The 20,351-nt window shown below is 52.4% G+C and overlaps 1 protein-coding gene across 5 annotated transcripts in view; it reads right to left on the bottom strand.

Annotated features, from left to right (window-relative positions):
- Positions 1-677: 677 nt before the first annotated feature.
- Positions 678-20,351, bottom strand: part of WDFY4 (WDFY family member 4) — a 281,181-nt gene continuing 261,507 nt past the window's right edge. For 4 of the 5 annotated variants that reach the window (XM_049697129.1, XM_049697128.1, XM_049697132.1 and 1 more), the window contains 9 exons: positions 19,033-19,245; positions 16,559-16,706; positions 15,277-15,461; positions 14,346-14,504; positions 10,151-10,330; positions 7,986-8,168; positions 5,868-5,952; positions 2,141-2,252; positions 678-1,153 (listed from right to left, as the gene is read on the bottom strand). In XM_049697129.1, the coding sequence (XP_049553086.1) occupies positions 1,087-1,153; positions 2,141-2,252; positions 5,868-5,952; positions 7,986-8,168; positions 10,151-10,330; positions 14,346-14,504; positions 15,277-15,461; positions 16,559-16,706; positions 19,033-19,245 (1,332 nt within the window). In that variant the 3' untranslated portion in view covers positions 678-1,086. The remainder of the gene's footprint in view (positions 1,154-2,140; positions 2,253-5,867; positions 5,953-7,985; positions 8,169-10,150; positions 10,331-14,345; positions 14,505-15,276; positions 15,462-16,558; positions 16,707-19,032; positions 19,246-20,351) is intronic. The other variant, XM_049697131.1, reaches the window with a different exon arrangement.

The raw sequence follows: 20,351 nt of genomic DNA, 5'->3' as shown, positions 1-20,351 counted from the left end.
TAAGGAGTGTTGCCACCCCAAATCTCTGTACGCCCACCTTAGCTGGATTTCATTGAAGAGGCAGGTGAATTTCCTTTCAAGGCTTCCAGAAGGCTGGGGGTGAGGAGAAGACGTGAGAATGAGGGTGATGCCTTCAGTATCCAATGCCTGAACCATAAGGTACTGGAATTCCTCAGAGGGGCTAACTAGCCGCTGCCATGTACTTTCAGATGGAGAACCAAAGTCCCATGGCAGTCCAGATTCTCGCAAGATGAGCTGTAACTCAAAACCAGCACGTGGACTGGGGCCCTTGACCTTGTACGGACAGGTCCCTGGAAAAACCTGCCAAGACCGAGCCCAGCTGGGACCCACCACCTGCTTGTGGGGTGCAGAGTGGGAGCAGGCACCCCAGGCAGGGTGTGTCCTCCCAGCTGACTGGCCTACGCCTGCGGTGGGCAGCCATTGCGTCCGTGGCCTGAGCCCAGCCACGGCCGCTGGGCCTCGAGTGTGGGCCCCTGCTCCCGACGCTAAGGTCCCCCCGCACAGCAAGACCACGGGAGGAGCCAGATTCCACCGGGGGAGCTGGAGGGGCGGAGAGACACTCTGAAAGGGGGCTGTGCGTCCCTGAGGCCTTTCTAAGTGCGGAGCTACAAATACCTCAGTGGGAAAGGGTGGAAATTTTAAACTCAAGAGCCCTCTTGTGTTTGGAAAATAGTTGTTTTAGTAAAATAACAACAATACAGTCTTTCCCATTAGTTTCCAGTAAGCGGCCCAGTGTTTTTCCAGTGCAGTAAGCCCTATGAAAAGTGAGTCACGTGTGATTTCGTGCGCCGGTTAGCACCCTCGCGCCACGCTTTCCAGTGCTCTGCTCACGGGCCCCGATGGGCGCGTGTATCTGCTTTGTAGAAGTGCATCCCTGTGCAATCCAAGGCCAAAGTTCAGGGTGTGTAGCTCTAGCGGCCAGCGGCCACATCCTTGGGGACCTTTCAGAAGGGAGGCTGGGGGTTTCCTTGGCGCCCCTGGCACTGAGTCTGCGCCTTCTGCTTGGTGTTGCTGCCCCTCAGGGCACACGGCTGCCGTGCCAGCGCCTCCACCAGCTCTCGCCTCCTAACCCTCTGCGGACCAGCAGAATATTCTCCCCCTCTCATCGCCGACCAGGAGTTTGGTCTGGTTTCTTGGGAAGAGAAAGAACAGACAAGCATGTTAGAGCAAGCCTGTGCACGCTGCTTATCCCAGCCTGCGCGCATGGCATCACAACGTGGGGCTTCAGTCCAGGACCCCAGGAGCCTGTACCTGGCCTCCACCCGAAGCGGGGGGAGCTGACCCACCGGAGAGTCTTTTGAACCGGGGACAACTTTGAACTAGGAGGCTTGTGGCTCGCAAAGCACTGAGGGGATGCTCCCGGAGAGCAGGGCTCCAGGGAGGAGGGCGAGGCCCTGAACTTCTCCCTCGAGCGGATACGCGGTCAGGCTGGTGGGTAGAAGGACAAGTTCTCCAGCAAAGAATTAGGGCTCAGGGCCTTCTGTCCCTACCCCCAGACTCCAGCCTGAGCCACCCCGCCTCAGCCCGGCATGCCCACCACCACGGACCCCAAATGGCCCCCTCCAGGGCAGGGAGGGAAGGACAGTGGCTCCTGAAGGTCTGGCCCCCCGAGACCACACTCCTAGTGAGTAGAATTGGCTAATGCCAGTAAGCACCGCCACTGGGTAATTGTGAAAAATAAAACAATGTAGCCAAACGTCGTATCTGACACGTCTATTCCACATTGGCTTAGAGCCCTTGAAAGGCCATTTCTGTAATGTAGGATAATCATTAAACCAAATGTTAACAATTGGCAGTGGACCTCAGGAAAAAAGTCCCTCTTTAGGATAAAATCACAAAACAATATACTTTTACCTCCTGGATTTCTTTATGAATTCATAGATATTCAAGAGAGTGAGAGAGAGAAAGAGCAAGAATGTGTGTGTCAAAAACCATTTCCCAGGGCCCTACGCGGCCGCCTCGCCTGTATGCTGTATATGCTGGGCCCCTCTGGGTCCCTGGGTCCCCGTAGCGAGGCCACCTCCCAGGGCCAGGGAGGCCTGAGCAGAACAGCCAGGGCTTTCCTAGGGGTGGCACAGCGCCCTCTGCCGGAGGCCGGGAGCAGACAGCCCGTCGTTACCTGGACACAGCCAGAGCTGTCACCGCAGAGCTGGCCTTGCTGGGCTTCCCTGTCAAGGCAACGCTGACATCCAGCTCTCTGCAGAGGGCAAGATTCTTCTCCCACCTGTGACCTGTGAGGAGTGTGCGAGGGGAGTTAGAAAACCCAAGCGTTTTCACACACGTGCATGTGTACGTCTACACGCAGGGCCACAAACACATACACATATATTTGTATTTGTGGTCAGCAACTTGTTAAATTGAGGGGGAAAATATATTTAATCTTGGTCTGTGCTGTTGCAAAAAGGGCCGTCCCAATTTAATTTGCAGGCTGTGATAGTTACATGTGCTGACGTGCTGCGGTATCCATTGTGTACCAAATTGGATTTGTGTATTATTGCTTTCTAAATCGCATGCCTAGTTCAGCAAAATTGTTCATCAGTGTTTACTGGCTTTATGCTTAATAAGATGCCCCACAATACCTTGCTGCCAGGAATGTAATGCAGCCCGTAATTGCTTAGGAAAAATAAATTACATAAAGTCGGCATTATCAACTTATCTAAATCCTCTCACGCCACAACCAATAATTAAATGCAGAGAACGTTTTTTCAAAAGATATAACTCCATGATTGTTACTTCAGTCATTTTAATGACTGTATTTGGGGACAGACAGCAATTGCTTCTTGGAGGGTGAGGTGGAGAGACGTCAGCTGGGTCTGTCTCTGCAAAGTCACTTGGTCGGAGTCAGGGCAGGAGTGGTGCAGCTGCCCAGCTGTCCCAGGGTGGCAGGCAGCTCTGTGCATTTTGTGCTTGTGCAAAAATCCCAAAACCAAGCTTTTCCCAAAGCATTTTTTATGCACCAGGTTGAGGCCAAATCTGTGGAGCGATTCCCAAAATACATTGGACTCAACTGGGCTGGTCCTTGCTGCAAATGACAAATAAATGAATTCCAGGCAGAAATCAGATGACATCTGCACACAAATGCAGTAACCTTAATATCCTCAATACCCTCAAAGAACTCCTTTCTTGCCCCTTAAGGTATTTGAGGAATGCAGTAATAGACACACCAAGAGACGTGCAAACATCTGTGTGTCAGGCCCAGTACTGGTCCCCTTCCAACAAAACAGTTATAAGCAATATTATGAGAACAACAAGCCCTCCGGTGGCTCAGGCCTGTAAACCTGCACGTGGATTTGCTAACTCTACGCGGTGGCCCAGCCTGAGTTTTATGAATGTGTCTGTGCCCTTGTGTCATTTCATCCAAATCCTCCCTTGAACTGTAACTGCAACCCTGGCAGTTAATTCTACTTGACAGCTGTGACCTCAGGCAGGTCAGGACAAACAGCATGGGAAGGATGGGGGCCTGGGGCTCCTGTCCACCTGACACCATCTTGTAAGTCCCCTAATGTCATCAGCTGGTGTGTTAGGGGAGAAGTCTCTTAGTAGCCCAAGAAAATGATAATGATGAACTACATTTTGTTGAGTAGATCTTGGACTACGTCTATTATCTTTCTGTCATCTGCTTCCTACGAGTTAGGATGTACAGGAAGTACCTCTATTGATGAAATTGAGGGCCTAAGAGGTTGCTGGAGACGCAGCTGGGTCTAGAGCCTTGTTTCCTGATTTTCATCTTCTCATTTCACGAGACCCCATTCCCAATGAGCACAACCTTGTCCATCCTGAGTAGAAACCCGTGAATCCATCGGCACTTCCAGAACCAACGGAATGGCTCTGAGGTGCCCTTTGTCTGTCTGTCCCACCATTCATCCACCCACCCACGCAACCAGCATTCCTGCTCAGACATCCACTTGTCAGCCAGGGGCTGAGCTAATACCTTTAGCTTATGGGAGCTTGGAAGCTTCAGAAGTGGGTAGCTGAGCCCAAGACTGAAGTGGTGTGCTCTCAAGCAGGTGTGCCACAGAATCTCTTCATGAACAGGCAGAGGATAAGAACCTCGTACTTGCTGAGTGGGTGGAGGCAGGGGAGAGAGTTTGCTCCCTGTTCTCCAAAGAAGTGCCGTGAGTTCCCTAGAGTGCGCAATCCTCACGCGTCTCTTTTTACACTAAGATGGGCTGATTCCTTGTGGTCCCAAAGGACCCTAGAGATCTTAGCACCAGTGAACTGAATCCACAGTGGTTGTAGACTCTTGTAGGGTCACCACTCTGGTTGGCCCAGGTTGTGGACAAGGGCTTCCAGATGGTGTTATCTTGAAGAAAGGGATTCCCATGTAGATCTCAGGACCTAGTAGGGGCTGAGCAAATGCCCCTCCTATGTGAATAAAGAATCCATGAATCAGTGACTAAATGAATCAAGGACGTGCGGAGCACATTTCAGAAATGAACTAAAAATGGCTACTCCCTTTAGAAGGCAACCCTCCACAACCTGGAAAATTCTCTCTAGTGGATGTGGGTCCTGAAATGCAGAGCAAACCAGAAGGACTCATGATGACAGGAGAGCTCTCACATCATGGTAACGTGCTTTCTTGAATCGTGGGCACGAAGAAGGATGTCTCAGTTCTGGGCCAGAACCTTTGACGAAGACAGAACTGAGAAAGCTTGGCTGCACTGGAGGAGGTGATGGCGGGGCCCCAGGGAGGTGAGAAGAGGAGGTGACGGCCTTGGTGGTGAGGTTTGTGCCTGCGCTCATCCTGGAGGGAACGGGCTGGTGCCGGCGGCTGAGCTCATTCTGGCAGTGGGCGTGTCTACTCTGGCGGCAGAAATGAGAACGATAGTAGTAATGCGCTTCTGGGTCACTTTGGGCAAGTTGCTGGACTGCTCCTTGCCTCAGTCTCCTTATTTCTCACACAGGTGTCATCGTAGTATCGTCCTCGTGGGGTTGCCGTGAGAAATAAGAGAATGCACGGGAAGCGTGCACAGTGGACACTGCTCACGGTCACCTCTCTCCCTCACAGCTCTGCGATGGTGGCCATGGTGGTGCTGGTGCCAGAGGCCATGATGGCAGAAGGGAGAACGGATTTTCTTGTTTCAGGCCCAGCTGCCACAACCAAAGAGGGCTCTGCTGCAGGACGGTGGTTCTCTTACTTCGGCGACACCACCACTCACCTGGGGACTTGTTAGACATGGGAACTCTAACCACCTCCAACCTTTTCCCTGAGGTTGGGTTGAGAACAGGTCCCGGATCTCAATGTTCCATGAGCCTCCTGGGCGATGCTGACGCAGATGACCCTCAGACCCACTTTGGGGAACTTGCCATGGAGAGTAGCGGGGCTGAGTCAGGATCAGCAGGGCAGACCGGGGCCTATGGAACCACTTCCTCTCCCCGGGACACAGCAAAGCCGTCCCTGCTCCTGTCTGCAGCCTGGCAGTCCAGGCCCACAGCCAGCTGGATCCAAGTCCTGGGCTGGGGAGTTTGGCATTTAAGAGTCACCCAGGAAGACGGAGAGCATCAAACCAAGCCCTGCTGGGTGTGTCCCCCTCCTGGGGCTCCGGAGCCCCACAACCACCGTCACCAGTGTTCACACGCCCGAGAAGCAACCCAGAGCTCGCTGATCCCTGCAGCATGAGTCTGGTACTCAGGGAGGCTTTGAAACACCGCTTCACACTTCACCAGCAGCTCTCGGGAAACGTGCTCCTCACCTGCAGACTTGGCAACATCCCAAGAGACTCGGTGGCTTCCCTGGGCTCTGCAGGCCTGGATGGAGCTGCAGCCCTCGGGTCAAGGAGAGGAGAGGGGAGGGAGGGCTGAGCAAGCCAAGGGCGCCCCACAGGCATCACTAGCACAGCAGTTACCTCTGGGGCTTGGAGGTGGAGCCCAGGGCCCCTCTGGCGCTGCCTGCTCGGGAACAGACATCTTCAGCTCCTCGGTCTTCCAGATCTGTCCAGAACAGAGAACACGCCATGGGCTGGGGCAGTGAACCTGTCTGCAGGCTCGGGGCCCATCCACTCCTCCACACCTGGGGGACCCTGAGGGAAGCGGGGCATGGCCCCCTTTCACTTTTGATGTTGCCATATTCTCGGGAGAAAAGCCTGCTTAGGCTTCAGTTTCCCTGTGCGGAGGTTTGGCCGAGCACAGCTGTAGCCTGGGCGAGTTCCCTCCCCACCTCTGGGTCATGGGGCATCTCCCCCAACCCCTTACCTACAGGGACGAGACTCAGCAGCCAGCTTACTATCATTTTACTCAGCTAGTGCCGTCCTGTCTGTCTGCCACCATCCCTGGAAGCCTCCCTCACCACTCAGCAGCAGGGCCTCCTGTCCTCTGTGTCTGGTTCTTGGCCCCAGGCCTGAAGTGGGCGCCCTCAGGCTGAGCAGAGACGGCGTCCCACTTGCCAAGCCTGGACTTTCTGTCCCCACAGGACAACGAGCAGCCTCCACTTACATGCTGCTGTGAGCGCCGTGCCGGGTCTAGCCCAGTGCCAAGCCGTCCCGGGAGTTACTGCGCTGAGCGGACGAGGGCTGAGCCCCTGGAAGACTCACGCTCCTGCGCTGGGGGCCCCACGAAGGAAAGGCAGCTGCTGCCCAGCCGCCCAGGCTCCTCTCACTGACCCACAGTGCCGACCACGACCCACCCAGCCCGGACTTCCGTTGCCTCCTCATGTTTTGGCCAACCCAGGACACCCTGCTCTCTGCAGCGACCCTGGCCCTCCCAGCCGATGGATGGGGCCCTGTTAGGAGATTTCTCGGGGGGTTCCCCTCAGTCAACTCTCCTGTGCACGCAGGCTGGTGCGCCGGCCTGCATGGCCTTCTCCATATGCCCCGACCTCTCCTCATCCTCAGGGCTCCGCTGAAATGCCACCGCTCTCTGCTGGAAATAAATCCATGCTCCCCTTGGACCCCCACCACGCTACTCATTCTGCTTCCTGACGCATCACCTCCATGATTATTCTGAGACTTTGGGCGTGGAGGCTCCGGGAGGACAGGGCTGCGTTTTAGCCGTCCTGGCACACAGTGAGCTTTCACAAATGCGTGGAGAATTCAAAGGGCATTTTCTTGAATACCTAGTGGCATTCAATTGACATTTCGTCTCACAAACTGTGGATTTCAAGTGCCAGTTTCTTGAGTAGGGCTCTTAATTATTCCTTATCTTATTCATGCCTTCCTCCTCCCTGTCAGTCTCGGAAAAATTACCTGTATTTTGTTCTCCGTGCTACACCTCCCACCTCAGTGTTTCTCCTTCGTTGTCTTCTTGGTTTCTTGATGATCTCTCTGTCCATGGCCCTCCTCAGAGGATCCATGGCACTCTTTGATTATCCCAGTCATAGCATGAACCATATTCATGTATTTTCTGTTTGTCTTCTCTTCTAGAATGTGAGCATCTTGAGGACAAGGGCCTGTTTATTATTAATCTCTGTGTCCCCTACGGCTTGTAGGAACTTGGTACAGAGCCAGAGTTCAATGAATGTTAGGTGGATAGATGGATGGATAGTTGCAGGGACATGTAAGTGGGTAGATGGGTAGGTGGAAGGATGGATGGAAGAATGAAAGGATGGATGAATGAATGGAATAGTGAATGGATGGATGAGTAGGTAGAGAGATAAATAGTTGGATGGGTGGATGGATTAGTGGATGGATGGATGGATGAATGGATGGCCCAAATGTCTCTTTTCAGTAATGGCCTATGTTCTTATGCATTTGACCATTCAGCTTTTATACCTTGTGACAGTAAGTATTTATTTCATTGTATGAGTATATGTATGTATGAAATTTTATATAATTTTATCTATTATATAATTTTATGTATTTACTTTTTGCCTGGAAAGAGCCTTGCCTTTGCCCTCACTTGCTGTGTGGGGACGTGGTCTGGGATGGTCTTAAATGCAGCCTGCAGATTTGACCCTTAGAGGAAGTGGGTAGAATGGAGATGAACACATTTCTTGTACCATGCCCTCATCCTGCCCAAGACACACCTACCCGGACCACGCCATCCTGACTCCCTGTGATGATGACATGGCTCGTGTCCCATGCTGGCCCCTCCATCACGCAGCAGCAGGTTATGACTCCTCCTGGGCCCCAGGCCGTGGTAATGCTGGCCAAGGGTTGTCCGTTGACACTCCACAGCGACAAGTGGGCTCCCGCACAGGAGACGATGGTGCCCTGCAGCAGTGAGAGTGGGCTTCACTTCAGGCAGGAGTCGCTGCCTCCCCATCTGCCCAGCCACTCGGTTGGTACACATAAGCACCCTCAACCTGTCATCTTCTGAGGACTAACCAAGGTACTCCCAGACCTCCGAAGACACCCACTTCTTCCCAGCAGACTCATAGGTCTGTGTTTTCACACAAGTGTACATTTCTGGTTCTCTTCGTACTGCAGTCAAGTGTTTGGATACTGCTTTCCCCAGCTCAGACCGGCTGGCTCACCCTTTGGGCTCCTCCCACAGCCCTCTCCCTGGCAGCGTACTGACTGGCATAGAAGACCCAGCCTGGACACCACCCCTGGCCTGGACACAGGGTCCACACCTGGCTGGCCAGCCCTGTCCCCATGAAGCAGCTTTGGATGACACCTGGTGGAGGGCAGGGTACAGAGGTTTGAATGGCTGCATGTGGCTCATAAAATGGGGCAAACTTCCCCCCACCCGCCCCAGGGGGAATTTCTGAGGAGAAATCTGCCCATTGCATCTTCCGAAATGTTTATGTCCAGAGTGTTTTCTTCTCAAGTCCTTGTCTATTTTGTGCCCAACAGAGTAGCGGTCACTGCCACCAAGGACCCTCCAAGGACCCCAAGAGCCATCTGGGGCCATGCCTTTGAACCTGCCCTGACCACAGAAGGGATGTAGGGAGCTCCACGCCCCTCTGCAGCCCTCTGGGCTGGGCTCCATCATGTCCTTTCCTGAATTGTTTGGTGGAGTCTGCCTGAGGCCGGGGACCATGTCTGATACATCTCTACCAAGCACCCAGCGTGGGGCCCAGCAGGCACTCGGTGAACTCAACCAGCTCCAGGACAAGTTGAGTTAAACAAGTTGTGGTCCTGATATCAGTCTTCTCTGAGGTCTGGGGACATAATTCCTTATGAATTTATTTTCTCCCAGATCAGGGCTTGGTGGTTTCCCCAGTATATGCACCCATTCATCCGTTCACCCACCATCCATCCATCCATCCATCATCCATCCACCGTCATCCGTGTGCCCATCTAACATTCATCCTGGATCCAAGCCTATCTGGATCACCACTTTCAGCCAAATTAGCACCAGGAGGCTCCTTCATCATCTCTTCCTCCTCCTGTGGTACCCCTGCTCAGTCTGTCCAGGCTCCAGGCCCCTAGGTTTTTCTATTAGCAGATGCAGAGTCTCTGGATCCTCAGAAAACCCTATACCCTATGATGGGGATTCCAGTGTGGAAGAAGCTCCACACTGAGATAGATAGATATATATCACTGATATATGTATACACTGATATATGTATATGTCACTGATATATGTATACACTGATATATGTATATGTCACTGATATATGTATACACTGATATATGTATATGTCACTGATATATGTATACACTGATATATATCACTGATATATGTATACACTGATATATGTATACACTGATATATATATATACACATATATATATATATATATATATATATATATGTATTAGTCTATCTCACACACACACACACACACACACACACACACACACACGTTCCTGACAGGCTTATCTTTGGTAGCCAGCATGGAGGGACAAGCAGAGGCACTTCCTGCCTTGGAGACCAGAGGCACCTGCTGAGTCAACACAGATTTGCAGTCAGCTAGCTGAATTAGTCAGGCAACCCAGAAGATCTCTCACCAAAGCCAACTTCCTGCCCCAACTCCCTGACGCCTGTGTTAGAACAGACACCTCCCACTACCCCAGCCCCTGAGGGAAAAAAATAAAGCAGCAAAAAAATAAAATCAAGACCCAAATTGAGACTTGTTGATGGCTCTACTCTGCCTGTGTAGAGAATGTTCCACACATCTGGGGTCTCTCAATACTCTGGGGTGGTCTTTGCCCCTAGGTTTCCTCTCGGGGCACTGGCCACCACGCCAGCGTGCAGAATCATGGACATGTTGAGGACACAGACATTTGAGAAAGAGGGGCCTCACCGACACATCGCTGATGGCAACGGCAGATATGCTCTCCCTGTGGGTGGGCAGGCAGGCTACACGGCTGAGGTGGTCCAGGTCCCACAGGATACATGAGCAGTCTTGGGAGCCACTCACCAGGAGGCTGAAGGTTACCGATGCTGCCAGGCATGTGACAGCCTGTGTGTGTCCATACAAGGCCTAGCGACAGGGGACGGAACCACAGGTTATGCGAGGGACCCTTAACCCAGCTACTTGGGGAGATGTTCCACTCTCCCTTTTACTGTTGGGCCCCAGATGAGGAAACAGAGACTCAGAGTGACTCAGTGATTCCAAAGTCTGTGGGGTGTGTGTGTGTGTGTGTGTGTGTGTGTGTGTGTGTGTGTTCATGGGTCAATGGCTGGCTTCTCAGTACCATCACTTTCCAGGGTTGACACTCAGCTGGGGAGAGTCAGCAGTCCTTTTATCATAACCCAAACAGAGACACCAGCAGCATCCTCATGCTCTGTGCTCTCCTACACTACCTTGCATCCAGAAGCAACACACACCGCTATTAATATGCAAAGGGCACTGACTTGTAATGTGTGGGGTCCCAGCCAGCAGCACAAGCATCATCTGGGAACTTGTCAGAAATGTGAATTCTTGGTCCCACCCAGATCTACTGAATCAGAAACTCTGGGAGTGGGGCCCTGAAACCTGGGTTTTCACAAGCTGTCCAGGGATTTTTCAGGCATGCTCAAGTTTGAGCATCACACTAAGGGAACCTCAGAAACACACATGCCCCTGGAAACTAAACTGGGAAGAAGGCAGGGAGGTCAGGTCATAGTTTAAAAGGTGTTGACTTTTCAAGTCCAAAGGATCCGGGTTCATATCCAGTCTCGCTTCCTAGCAGCCGGTGACTCAGGGCCTCAGTCTTGGCCCTGAGGTTGGCCTGTGCAGGGTCTGGCTTGGCTTATGGATGGTTACGTGTCCAGACCTGGCCAGAGGTCTTGCTCCCTGGGCACACGTTCCTGAGGCACTGGGGAGGCCTGCCAGGCACACTGGTACCCCCAGGCCCACTGCTGCTGGCAGCGGCACAGTTTCCATCACAGCTGTCCCAGAGGCTGCCAGCTAAGCCTGGTCTGAGAGCTGTCGTGCACACACGTGCCTGCTGTCCTCTGGAATCAGCCTGAGAAGTGCGGAGGTGGTGTTCTAAAACGTGACTACCCTGCCTCACCTAGTGGTGAATCTCCACCCCCAGGACCGTCCACCACTCACTCATTTGGGTCAATGAGGCTGAGCGTCATTTTTCAAAGCTGTCACTTTGCCTGGTCATAGCAACTAAAAGTTCTGCCACAGATTCCCATTTGTGCTCCATGGGTCCTAACACGGCATCAACCAGATGGTGCTGGCAAGGTTCTGGATGTGACCCACGGAAGAAGGTTGGATTCATACTAGGGAAGTGGAAACTGTCTAAATGAATAGAGGAAAGCAGAGGGTTTGACAGGAGCTTCCTGGTGGTCCTCCCAGAACGAACTATGCCTGATGGCTAAGTTCTGACCGCAGGGGATAGGACCAGTCCAGAGAGTGCACGCCAGGGGACCCAGGTGTATGTGCTGCGGATTCAGAGACAGAGGCTGTGAGCCCAGAGCCTGTGTGAGCTGTCCGTTACTGGAGCCGGGGCTGCCGGCTTTCTGCAGGGGAGGCGCTGGAGAGTGAGGGACCACTGCACGCACAGGCACTGTCCACCTACGTAAGGCTGTTGCCTCCCACCAGCCAGGAAACTAGAGCACCTGGAGGCAGCCAGCACCACTCCCCATCTGGAAAGGCCTGGGGAAAAATGATGGAGGACAGCGATTTTAAATGTTCTCCATTGTCTCTTCTGTTTTCTCAGAATAATACCTTTCTCCACGGCCAATTAAAATAACTCCACTATATCACCTTATACCTAACTCAAGTAGCAAAAAATAAATAAAATAAAGTAAAATAAAACCCTCTGAAAATAATTCCCCATGCTGGATATGTTGTGGTGAGGTGGGTATTCCTAATTAATTGTGGTGGCACTGCAAAGCTACAGAACCATTATAGAAAGCGTTATGTCACCGTGCTGAAATTCCACTTCTTGAAATCTACTATAAGGAAACCATTAATCAGAAGCAAACAGCAATCTATATAAGATGTTTTCTGAAGCACTATTTAAAACAGTTAAAATTGGAAGCTATGTAACTGTCTAGTTTTAGAAGAAATGGTTTATTAAACTGTGGTGCCTTGACATAAAACAATTGAAATATAATTTTATGGAGATGGAATAATATGGAACAATTGAAATGTAAATTACAGAGACTGTAGAAAAGCGGAAACAATTTGATACACTGGGTGAAAATAGAATCAACATATCTACACAATGATCAGAATGGTATAAATATGTATATCTGGGGGTGGCAGTATGCAACAATGAGAACTTTTATAGGGATTATAGAAAACTGTTTAACTTTGAAATTTGTCTTCAATGTTGTAATATTTTTAGAAATGAAACACTTAAACTGTTAATGAAGCTATTTAATGATGACTTCTCTGCCTACAAGTCTACAAGTCAGGGACAGACCTCCCTCTCTGAGCAGCTTCCCATCTGGGGGATCCCCAAGGCCAGGTCAGCCTCTGTAGGTAAATGATAAAGTGTTTTGTTTTGCTTAGGAAACAAGAGCTTGTGGGATACCCTTTCTCCCTTGATTTATAACTAGGAGAGGATGATAAATTACGTTTTATGCTGTCAGTACCGGGGTTTTTACGCTGCATCTTCGCCACTAAACAGGACCTTGGAGCGGCGATGGGGGGTGGGTCACTTCCCCGGCTCCCCAAGGTGGCTTTGGGGTTGGGCTGGATCTCCTGCTGTCCCCGGAGTGATGCCTGGGGGAGGGGGATGCTCCACACCCGTAATGGTAGTGCACAGTCTCTTCACATAGGTCAGGAAGGTGAAGATGTGAAAAGACAGGGGGCTCCAAGGCTGGCTTGGGAGGACTTCCCGTGAGAGTCTGGGTGAAGGCAGCCTGCACTTGACCTACATAGCTGCCTCTCAGCAGATGCCACCGCCTCCGCAGGATTAACCAGCTCCCTCAGCACTGACACATTCATTCCTTCACCTCACGTTTACTGAGTGCCTGTCGCTGTGCACCACGCGAGTGCTGGGGGTGGTGCCGGGGGACGAGGGCAGGCTCTGGGGAGACTTGAGTGACTAGAAAAGCATCCAGAGAAACCCAGAATCAGTTCCAGTGAAACATGTTGAGTTTAGGAAATCTGGTCAGTGGTGAGCCTTGTATGGTTAACGTTTTTTTGTTACTTTGGGGCTATACGGTTCACTAAAACACAGATGTAAACGTGAATTGCATTTTGGAGGTGGAAATGTCCCCTAGCGATATTCTCCAGCAAGTTCAATCATACACAGGGGAAAGCACTAGACTTAGAGTTAGACAAACCTAGATTAAAAGGCAACCCTGACCTTTCTGAGCCTCAGTTTCCTTATCTAAAAGTGGGACTAGCAATACCTGCTTTCCAAGATTATGGTTAATGTGCAGAGTTAAGCAAGCAGCCGGTTCCACTCTCCGTTTATTATTCCGAGCAGCCGTGGTTTGCGAGGTAAGACCAGACGAGTTGTCTGCCTCCAGGTCTCTTCCCTCTGCTTCCGCCACAACCACCCCTGTTCTGAGATAGTCTTTCATTTTCTGGCTCTATGATCTTGGACATGTCACTTAACTTCCTTGCACGTGGTTTTTCACCAGTGAAGTGGGGATGATAATGATTCCTATATTATCCCACAGGCTATGGGGACACAGGGTTGTTGAGGAGGTAAAATGAGGCCATTCACATAAAGGTGCCCGTGACAAATGTTCAAACATGACCCTTAGTGCAAAAAAAAAAAAAACAACCCCAGTTTCACTGGCCCTCACGTGTAAGCAGCCTCTCTCACCGAGGTGTGGGTCTCCATGGAGGCACTGGCCCTGTGAGCTTGTTAAATCCATCCAAGGGCATGAAACCGTGCCCCTGAGTGACACAGAGCCATGTGCTGCCCTCAGTGTCTCCTGTGCTCTCTGCTCCCAAGGGAGACAGGGCTCTCAGTGCTCGGGAGCTGGAGCACGCTAGGGCACCGTACCTGCCTGAGGCACCCTACCTGCCCAAGATACTACACCTGCCCTGAGCCACCACACCTGCCCAAGGCGCCCCACCTGCAGAGGCACTGTACCTGCTTGAGGTGCAGGCCTGTGGTGCGACCTTTGGCCATGCTGAGTTCCCACACACACACCACGGCGCTGGTCCCAGAGGTGACGATGGTCGTGGGGGATGGGCACACGGCACACAGACAGCGGCCCCAGGCGGCCAAGTTCTCGAACGTCATCAGGATCTGCGGGAGATTAGACGAGTGGGATGAGCACTGGTGCCAGAGCCGGCACAGGGCAGGGAGCTGGGACAGGGCGACGGAGGGGTGCAGGCAGGGCTGGATGGTGCCGCTAGCCTGCCTGCCTGCGTGCTGTGGGAGCCGAGGGACGTGACAAGCCCTGGTGACGAACTCCAGGCCGTCCAGGTCTGTCCCCAAAGAGCTCACACCACACAAGGAGCAGGTGGGGAGAGACAAGGGAGCAGGAGGCTATGGGGACACAGCAAAAACGCCCCGTGGGCCTGGGAAAGTCAGAGTCAGCTTTCAGGAAGGGGTGACATCTCGGACCAGTTTCACAGGCTGCCTCGTGAAGGAGGTGGGGGAAGGCTAGGGAGGGGCGAGGAAGCTTGGTGGGTAGGGAATTCATGCCACGTGATAGGGTGGGAGAGGAGCGAGGGTAGCAAAGGAGGCCAGAGGTAGCCAGGGCCACATCAAGAAGGTAGACATAAGTGGATGGCCTAAAGCAGGGGTAGAGGACGAGCAACTGGGTGGCTCGCTTCTGGCGGCAGCCGAATACTCAGCATGTCCCTTCTGAGTTTAAGCTGTGACCCGGGCTGGCGGAGCCCCCAGGACTTTCTGCCCACACTGGATGACAGTCGCAGGTTGGGGGCACAGCCACGTGGAGGAAGGGGTGTGGGTGACCATGGCTGCTTGGGGCTCGCCTGTCTCCTTACCACCTATGCCCCAACCGGAAGGAGGCTGCGGCCCTGGGGCTGCCCTGCGCCCCGGCACCACTCACCTTGTCAGAGCCGTAGCTGCCCAGGCAGCAGCTGAAGTCGTCAAAGCCCCAGCTGAAGGTCCTGCTCCAGTGAGGAGGCAGCAGCATCTTGTTCGTCTCCACGGCCAGGATGGTCTTCTCCGTAGGAACAATGTGGCCGATGGCTCCTTTGGGGGATTCCGAGCCTAGAGAGAAAAGGTACATATCTGCCCCCCAGTCAGTACGGCGGAGCCGACTTGTCAAAGGGCAACACCCGCTTTAGCTGGGCCCAGAGAGGAGCCATGCGCAGCCAACCCCGACTTGGCAAAGTGCCTGCCCAGGCGCGAGCCGCTCCTCATCAAGGTACCTCCCTCCTGGGCCTCCCTCCGGGGCCACGTTACACGCTGGCCCCGGGTCCCTCCCCAGACTTAGCACATACAAGATGCATGTGGCCATGCAGGTCTTGAGTGTCTCTTTCTGACTGATGCCAAGGGAGGAGGAGCCCAGGCTTCTGGGGAAGACAGCACACAGCCAGAGGAGCCTGGGGGCTCTGCCCTTCCTGCCCCTTCCACGCACCAACTCTAGCAGGTCTGGAGGTGGAGGTCCAGTCATGCAATCGGTTAGTGCGCAGTATTTGTATGGAGATGCCAAGGACACTGTTCTTGGATTTCAAAAGAAAACCCCCCCCAAAACCTGACCTTATACTCCTTGGGACCAGAAAATTATTCCAGGTGGTGAGACATCCCCAAAGCAGTGCAGGCCCCAGGGTGGCACAGACATCAGACTTCACACACACTCAGCTCCTCTAGGAAGCAGGGCTGGGGCTCATAGCCGGGCCATCTGCCCCAGGGCACATGCTCCTGGCCAGTGGCTGCCGGTCCACCTGGAGGCTCAGGAGCAACAGTGAGTGCGGGTGCCGAGAGTGGGGGCTGGAACCCTCCCTTGGGAAACCTGGGACCTCCCACTTGGCTCTGGAGGTGAGGAGGGGTGTGTGTGTGTGCGCGCACGTGTGTGTGTGTGTTGTGTTTGCATGTGTGTGTTCATATATGTGTCTTACGTGAAAGAGAGGGGGTGCATGTCTCAGAGAGACAGACAGACAGACAGACTGGTGAGTCTTCAGAAGTCAGGGTGTAACAGAGGCGGTCCCAGACACTTCCAGAGCAGAGGTCTCCCCAGATTCCCATTACGCCTGGAGACACAGCCATGCAGAATCAGCCCCCAAGCCCCTGCCTGGGCCTGTGCCTCTGAACCTCCAGAGGAACACCGGTCACTGAGGGGACAGCTGTGGGACAGGGCACCAAACGAAGCAGGGCCAGGTATTCACCTTTGACTGTGACCTGGGAGGGTCTCAGCGACGGCAGGCTGTAGAGAAAGGGCTGTGGGTGACCGGGCATGCTCACAGGTGTGGAGGCGTCCTTTCCAGGGGAAGCCTTCCCTGCAGTGGTCCTGGCCGGGTGGGGTTTAGTAAAGAGCTGCAGAGGCAAGGAGACAGACACGCACCGCATGGGTCATTAGGACAGATGGACAGAAGGGGAGTCGTCCTCGGACAAGTCGCAGCTGCTCCTCTGCCCTGGGAGCTGCCTGGGCTGAGGTGAGCTGAAACAGAACCATCTGGTTCGACCTTCGGATGTTGCCGGTGAGAGGCCTGGGGCTCTACTTTCTCAAGGTCAGGGCGCAGGGCTGGCAGAGAGCCCTCCTGGTTGCCAAATCTGTCTTCTTCTCCAAGCTGGAGCCCCTGATCCCCGGGAGAGCTGCCTCTCATGTCATAGGGTCAGAATGATCCCCTTTCCTCCGTAGATCACGTCTGTCTTCATTTGCTTGAGCTTTTTCTCATATTTTCCCCTTTTCCTTACACACTCTCTGCAGGCCCACCCATCTGGGCATCAACACAGAATCCTTTAATAGCATCCTCTCAACTATTCCAAAGAGCACAGGCAAACCCCATTAGCAGCCTTTCTTATTTTCATTTTTCTTAGATCTCTGCTGTCAAATTGTCCCTAATGCCAAACTCGACAAAGCATGAAGTGCTGCTGGGCCAGAGAGTGCAGCTGAGGCCAGCTCCAGCTCTCCACCCTCCCCTCCCAGACTGGGCTTGTGCCGGGCTGCTCTCTCCAGCCATCCAGCACATTCCTCTGCTCCCAGATGGAAACATCCATGGGGCGCCATGATATAGGGGGAGCTGGCCTCGGCTGGGTGCACAGGCAGAGGTGGGGCTCAGCAGGCAGCCCGGGGGTCTCGGAGCAGCCTTGGTTCAGTTGTAACCCTCGATCAGATGCTAGACTGTCTATGGGTGATCAATACAAACAGAAATCAGAACGATGATTTTTAAATGAGCATTAAAGAATGTTCTCCTTTCACAGCAGAATCACGAAAGCACCACAGGCTGGGTCCCTGTAATAGTTTTTGCAGGCACAGCCCCTTGATAGAACAGTGCGTGGTCCTGAAGCATTTTAATCTTGTCTTCAGGCTGGGACCACTTGCGGAATTCTAATTCTAATTCTGATGATTTTTTAGAAATATTTTTGACAAGCTCATATAATATCTCATTAAGCAAAACCAGCATTTAAATTGTGTGATTTCCATGACCCCACTGATGTGAAAATATTTTTGCTTGTGGACTGCTACTTTGAATTACTTGTTTTATCTGTATTATAATATTTTTAAAATTAAAAAAATGAAACCATTTGGCTACCCAACCTTCATTCCTGCAATTCTCTCCTTTCTACAAAGGCTTCCTTGGCCATACCCGCATTTGGACGTGCGGTCTGTTCTCCAAGTCACCCTCAGGCCCTTCCACGTTTCCCTTACCTAGGAGCTGAGCAAACCTGGGCATGTCACAGTAAGGCCAGACAGAAGAGATGTTATTAGATGAGCCCGTCCAAGCCTCATGGTTCCATGTGGGGAAAGCTGATGCCCAGGATGGTTATGGAGTTGACTGGGTCTACGCACGCATTTCCTAGTGTGGTTCCTCACTGCCCAGGCTGGGACCCCACAGTCCGTGGGGCTGTGCTTCTGAACCCAGATGGCTGTGCTCAGGGATGAAACATCACTACACCAAATGGGAGTTTGAAGTTGAAGAGGGCTGAGATCAGTTAAATAAGCATCAGGATGTCATTGTAAAGGCACAGCCTCACATCACTACGGGACCATCCTGATGCGGATGGAGGTGATGGAGCCAAAGGCCCATGTAAGACCCCTACCATTTCACCAGGGGCCCTGGGGCAGAATTTGGATGCTCTCACAATGGGGCCAATATGGCATAGGCTTTGGAGCCAGACAGATGGGGTGAGATCTCGCCACTGTCACCTGCTAATGGTACAACTGTAGGCAAGTTATTTATTTAGCCTCTCTGAGCCTCAGTTTCCTGATCTGTACAATCCCCATACCCAGAGCTTATGAGAGGATTCAGTGAGGTATCACAAGAATAACTAATATTTGTTGAAGGCTTATCGTGTTTCAGGCACTTTCAAGCACTTGGTATCTTAACTCGTTGGATCTTCACAACAACCCTACAGGGTAGATACACATATAAAGAATTATATCTTGTGTGTTTATCATAGAGTCTATCACATGGTCACAGATGGATGTTGCCTTCATCATTATCATTAACGATATCATCACCTCCATCGACATCAGATGGTAATGGAGGGTTGAGCCGTGACATCAAAGGCGCAGGGAGATGACTGAGGACCATTTTGCCTCTCCAGTCCTTGCTTACTCCTCACTCTCCCTCCCATCCAAGCTCATCCTGCACACACTCCTTTAAGAAAGCAAGACGAAGGCCACGGCACGCTGTACCTGTCTGGGCACTTGTCCAAAGTTGCTGACGAACCCCAGGATGGTGCTTCTGATCAGGGGGTCACTGACGCTGCTGAGGTCCATTTTGTCGCCGTAGAAGTAGGGGTGGAAGATATTAACAGCCTCCACTGCGGCTGACCCTTGCTGCTTGTACCCAAAGATGAGGTCTATCCAGTGGTGCAGGTTGGCACTGACAAAGTCACTTTCCAAAGCCTGGAACCAAAACCCAAAGAGCATGAAAAACACAGGTGTCTCATGGACTCATGGGCCCTCTGCCCAGATCAGGACGGGTCATGTGGTTCAGGACGCCAGATCAGCACAGGAAAGATGAGGGATGCCTCCCTGGGTTGGATGAGCACTAAGCAGCAGACATGCAGTCCATCTGAGGACCACCTGATTCCTGCCTCCAGCTAGTGTGGCACAACAGGTCTGACTAGCCTGTCCAGTCCATAAAATAACCTTGAGCAAGAAGAAATGTGGGGGCTTCCCTGCTGGTGCAGTGGTTGAGAGTCCGCCTGCCGATGCAGGGGACACGGGTTCGTGCCCCGGTCCGGGAAGATCCTACATGCCACGGAGCGGCTGGGCCCGTGAGCCATGGCCGCTGAGCCTGCGCATCCAGAGCCTGTGCTCCGCAATGGGAGAGGCCACAACAGTGAGAGGCCCGCATACCGCAAAAAAAAAGAAGGAATGTGGGCCTGTGTTTTGATGTCCCAGTTCACCTGAGAGATGGCACATGTTTCTGCTGAGTAGAGCCCAGCTCCAAAGCTTGGTCCCCAGAACCCAAAGATGTTCATTTGGAATTGTCTGGGCTCCCCTTATCGATCCTTTGGGAGGACATGCACACTTACACTTGGGCTTGGGAAAATCAGGTCACCTGGGCCAGGTTAATTTTCTGAGGCACATGGCTAAAGTGGTTTTGAGAAGGCCACACATGGGTAATGCCGCAGGAGGTGTGATGACTGCCGTTACCGAATTCCCAGAGGCAAGGATAAACCAGGGAAGAACTTTCTCCTCGCCAAGGGAGAAGGACAGAGGAAAAGACACAGCTTTGTTGTTACTAGTCAGGCCTGCTGCCAATAAAATTTGCCCTAAATGTACAGTTTAATGTGTCCTAAAAAATGCATGTAGTCATGTAACCAACACCATAATCAAGATATAGAATATTTACGTCAACTCAAAAAGTTCTCTTCTGCTCCTTTTTGCTCATCTCCTACTCCAGACTAACCCCTGACCTGCTTTCTGCTTCCACAGTTTACCTTTTCAGACAAGTCACAAAAATAGAATCCCACAGTATATGGAGCTTTGGGTTGGGGCTACTT

Source organism: Orcinus orca, chromosome 14, assembly GCF_937001465.1.
Source record: "Orcinus orca chromosome 14, mOrcOrc1.1, whole genome shotgun sequence".
In the NCBI taxonomy this organism is placed as follows: domain Eukaryota; kingdom Metazoa; phylum Chordata; class Mammalia; order Artiodactyla; family Delphinidae; genus Orcinus; species Orcinus orca.
The sequence above is the reverse complement of the archived record's forward strand: the minus strand, read 5'-3'. Positions and strand labels throughout refer to the sequence as shown.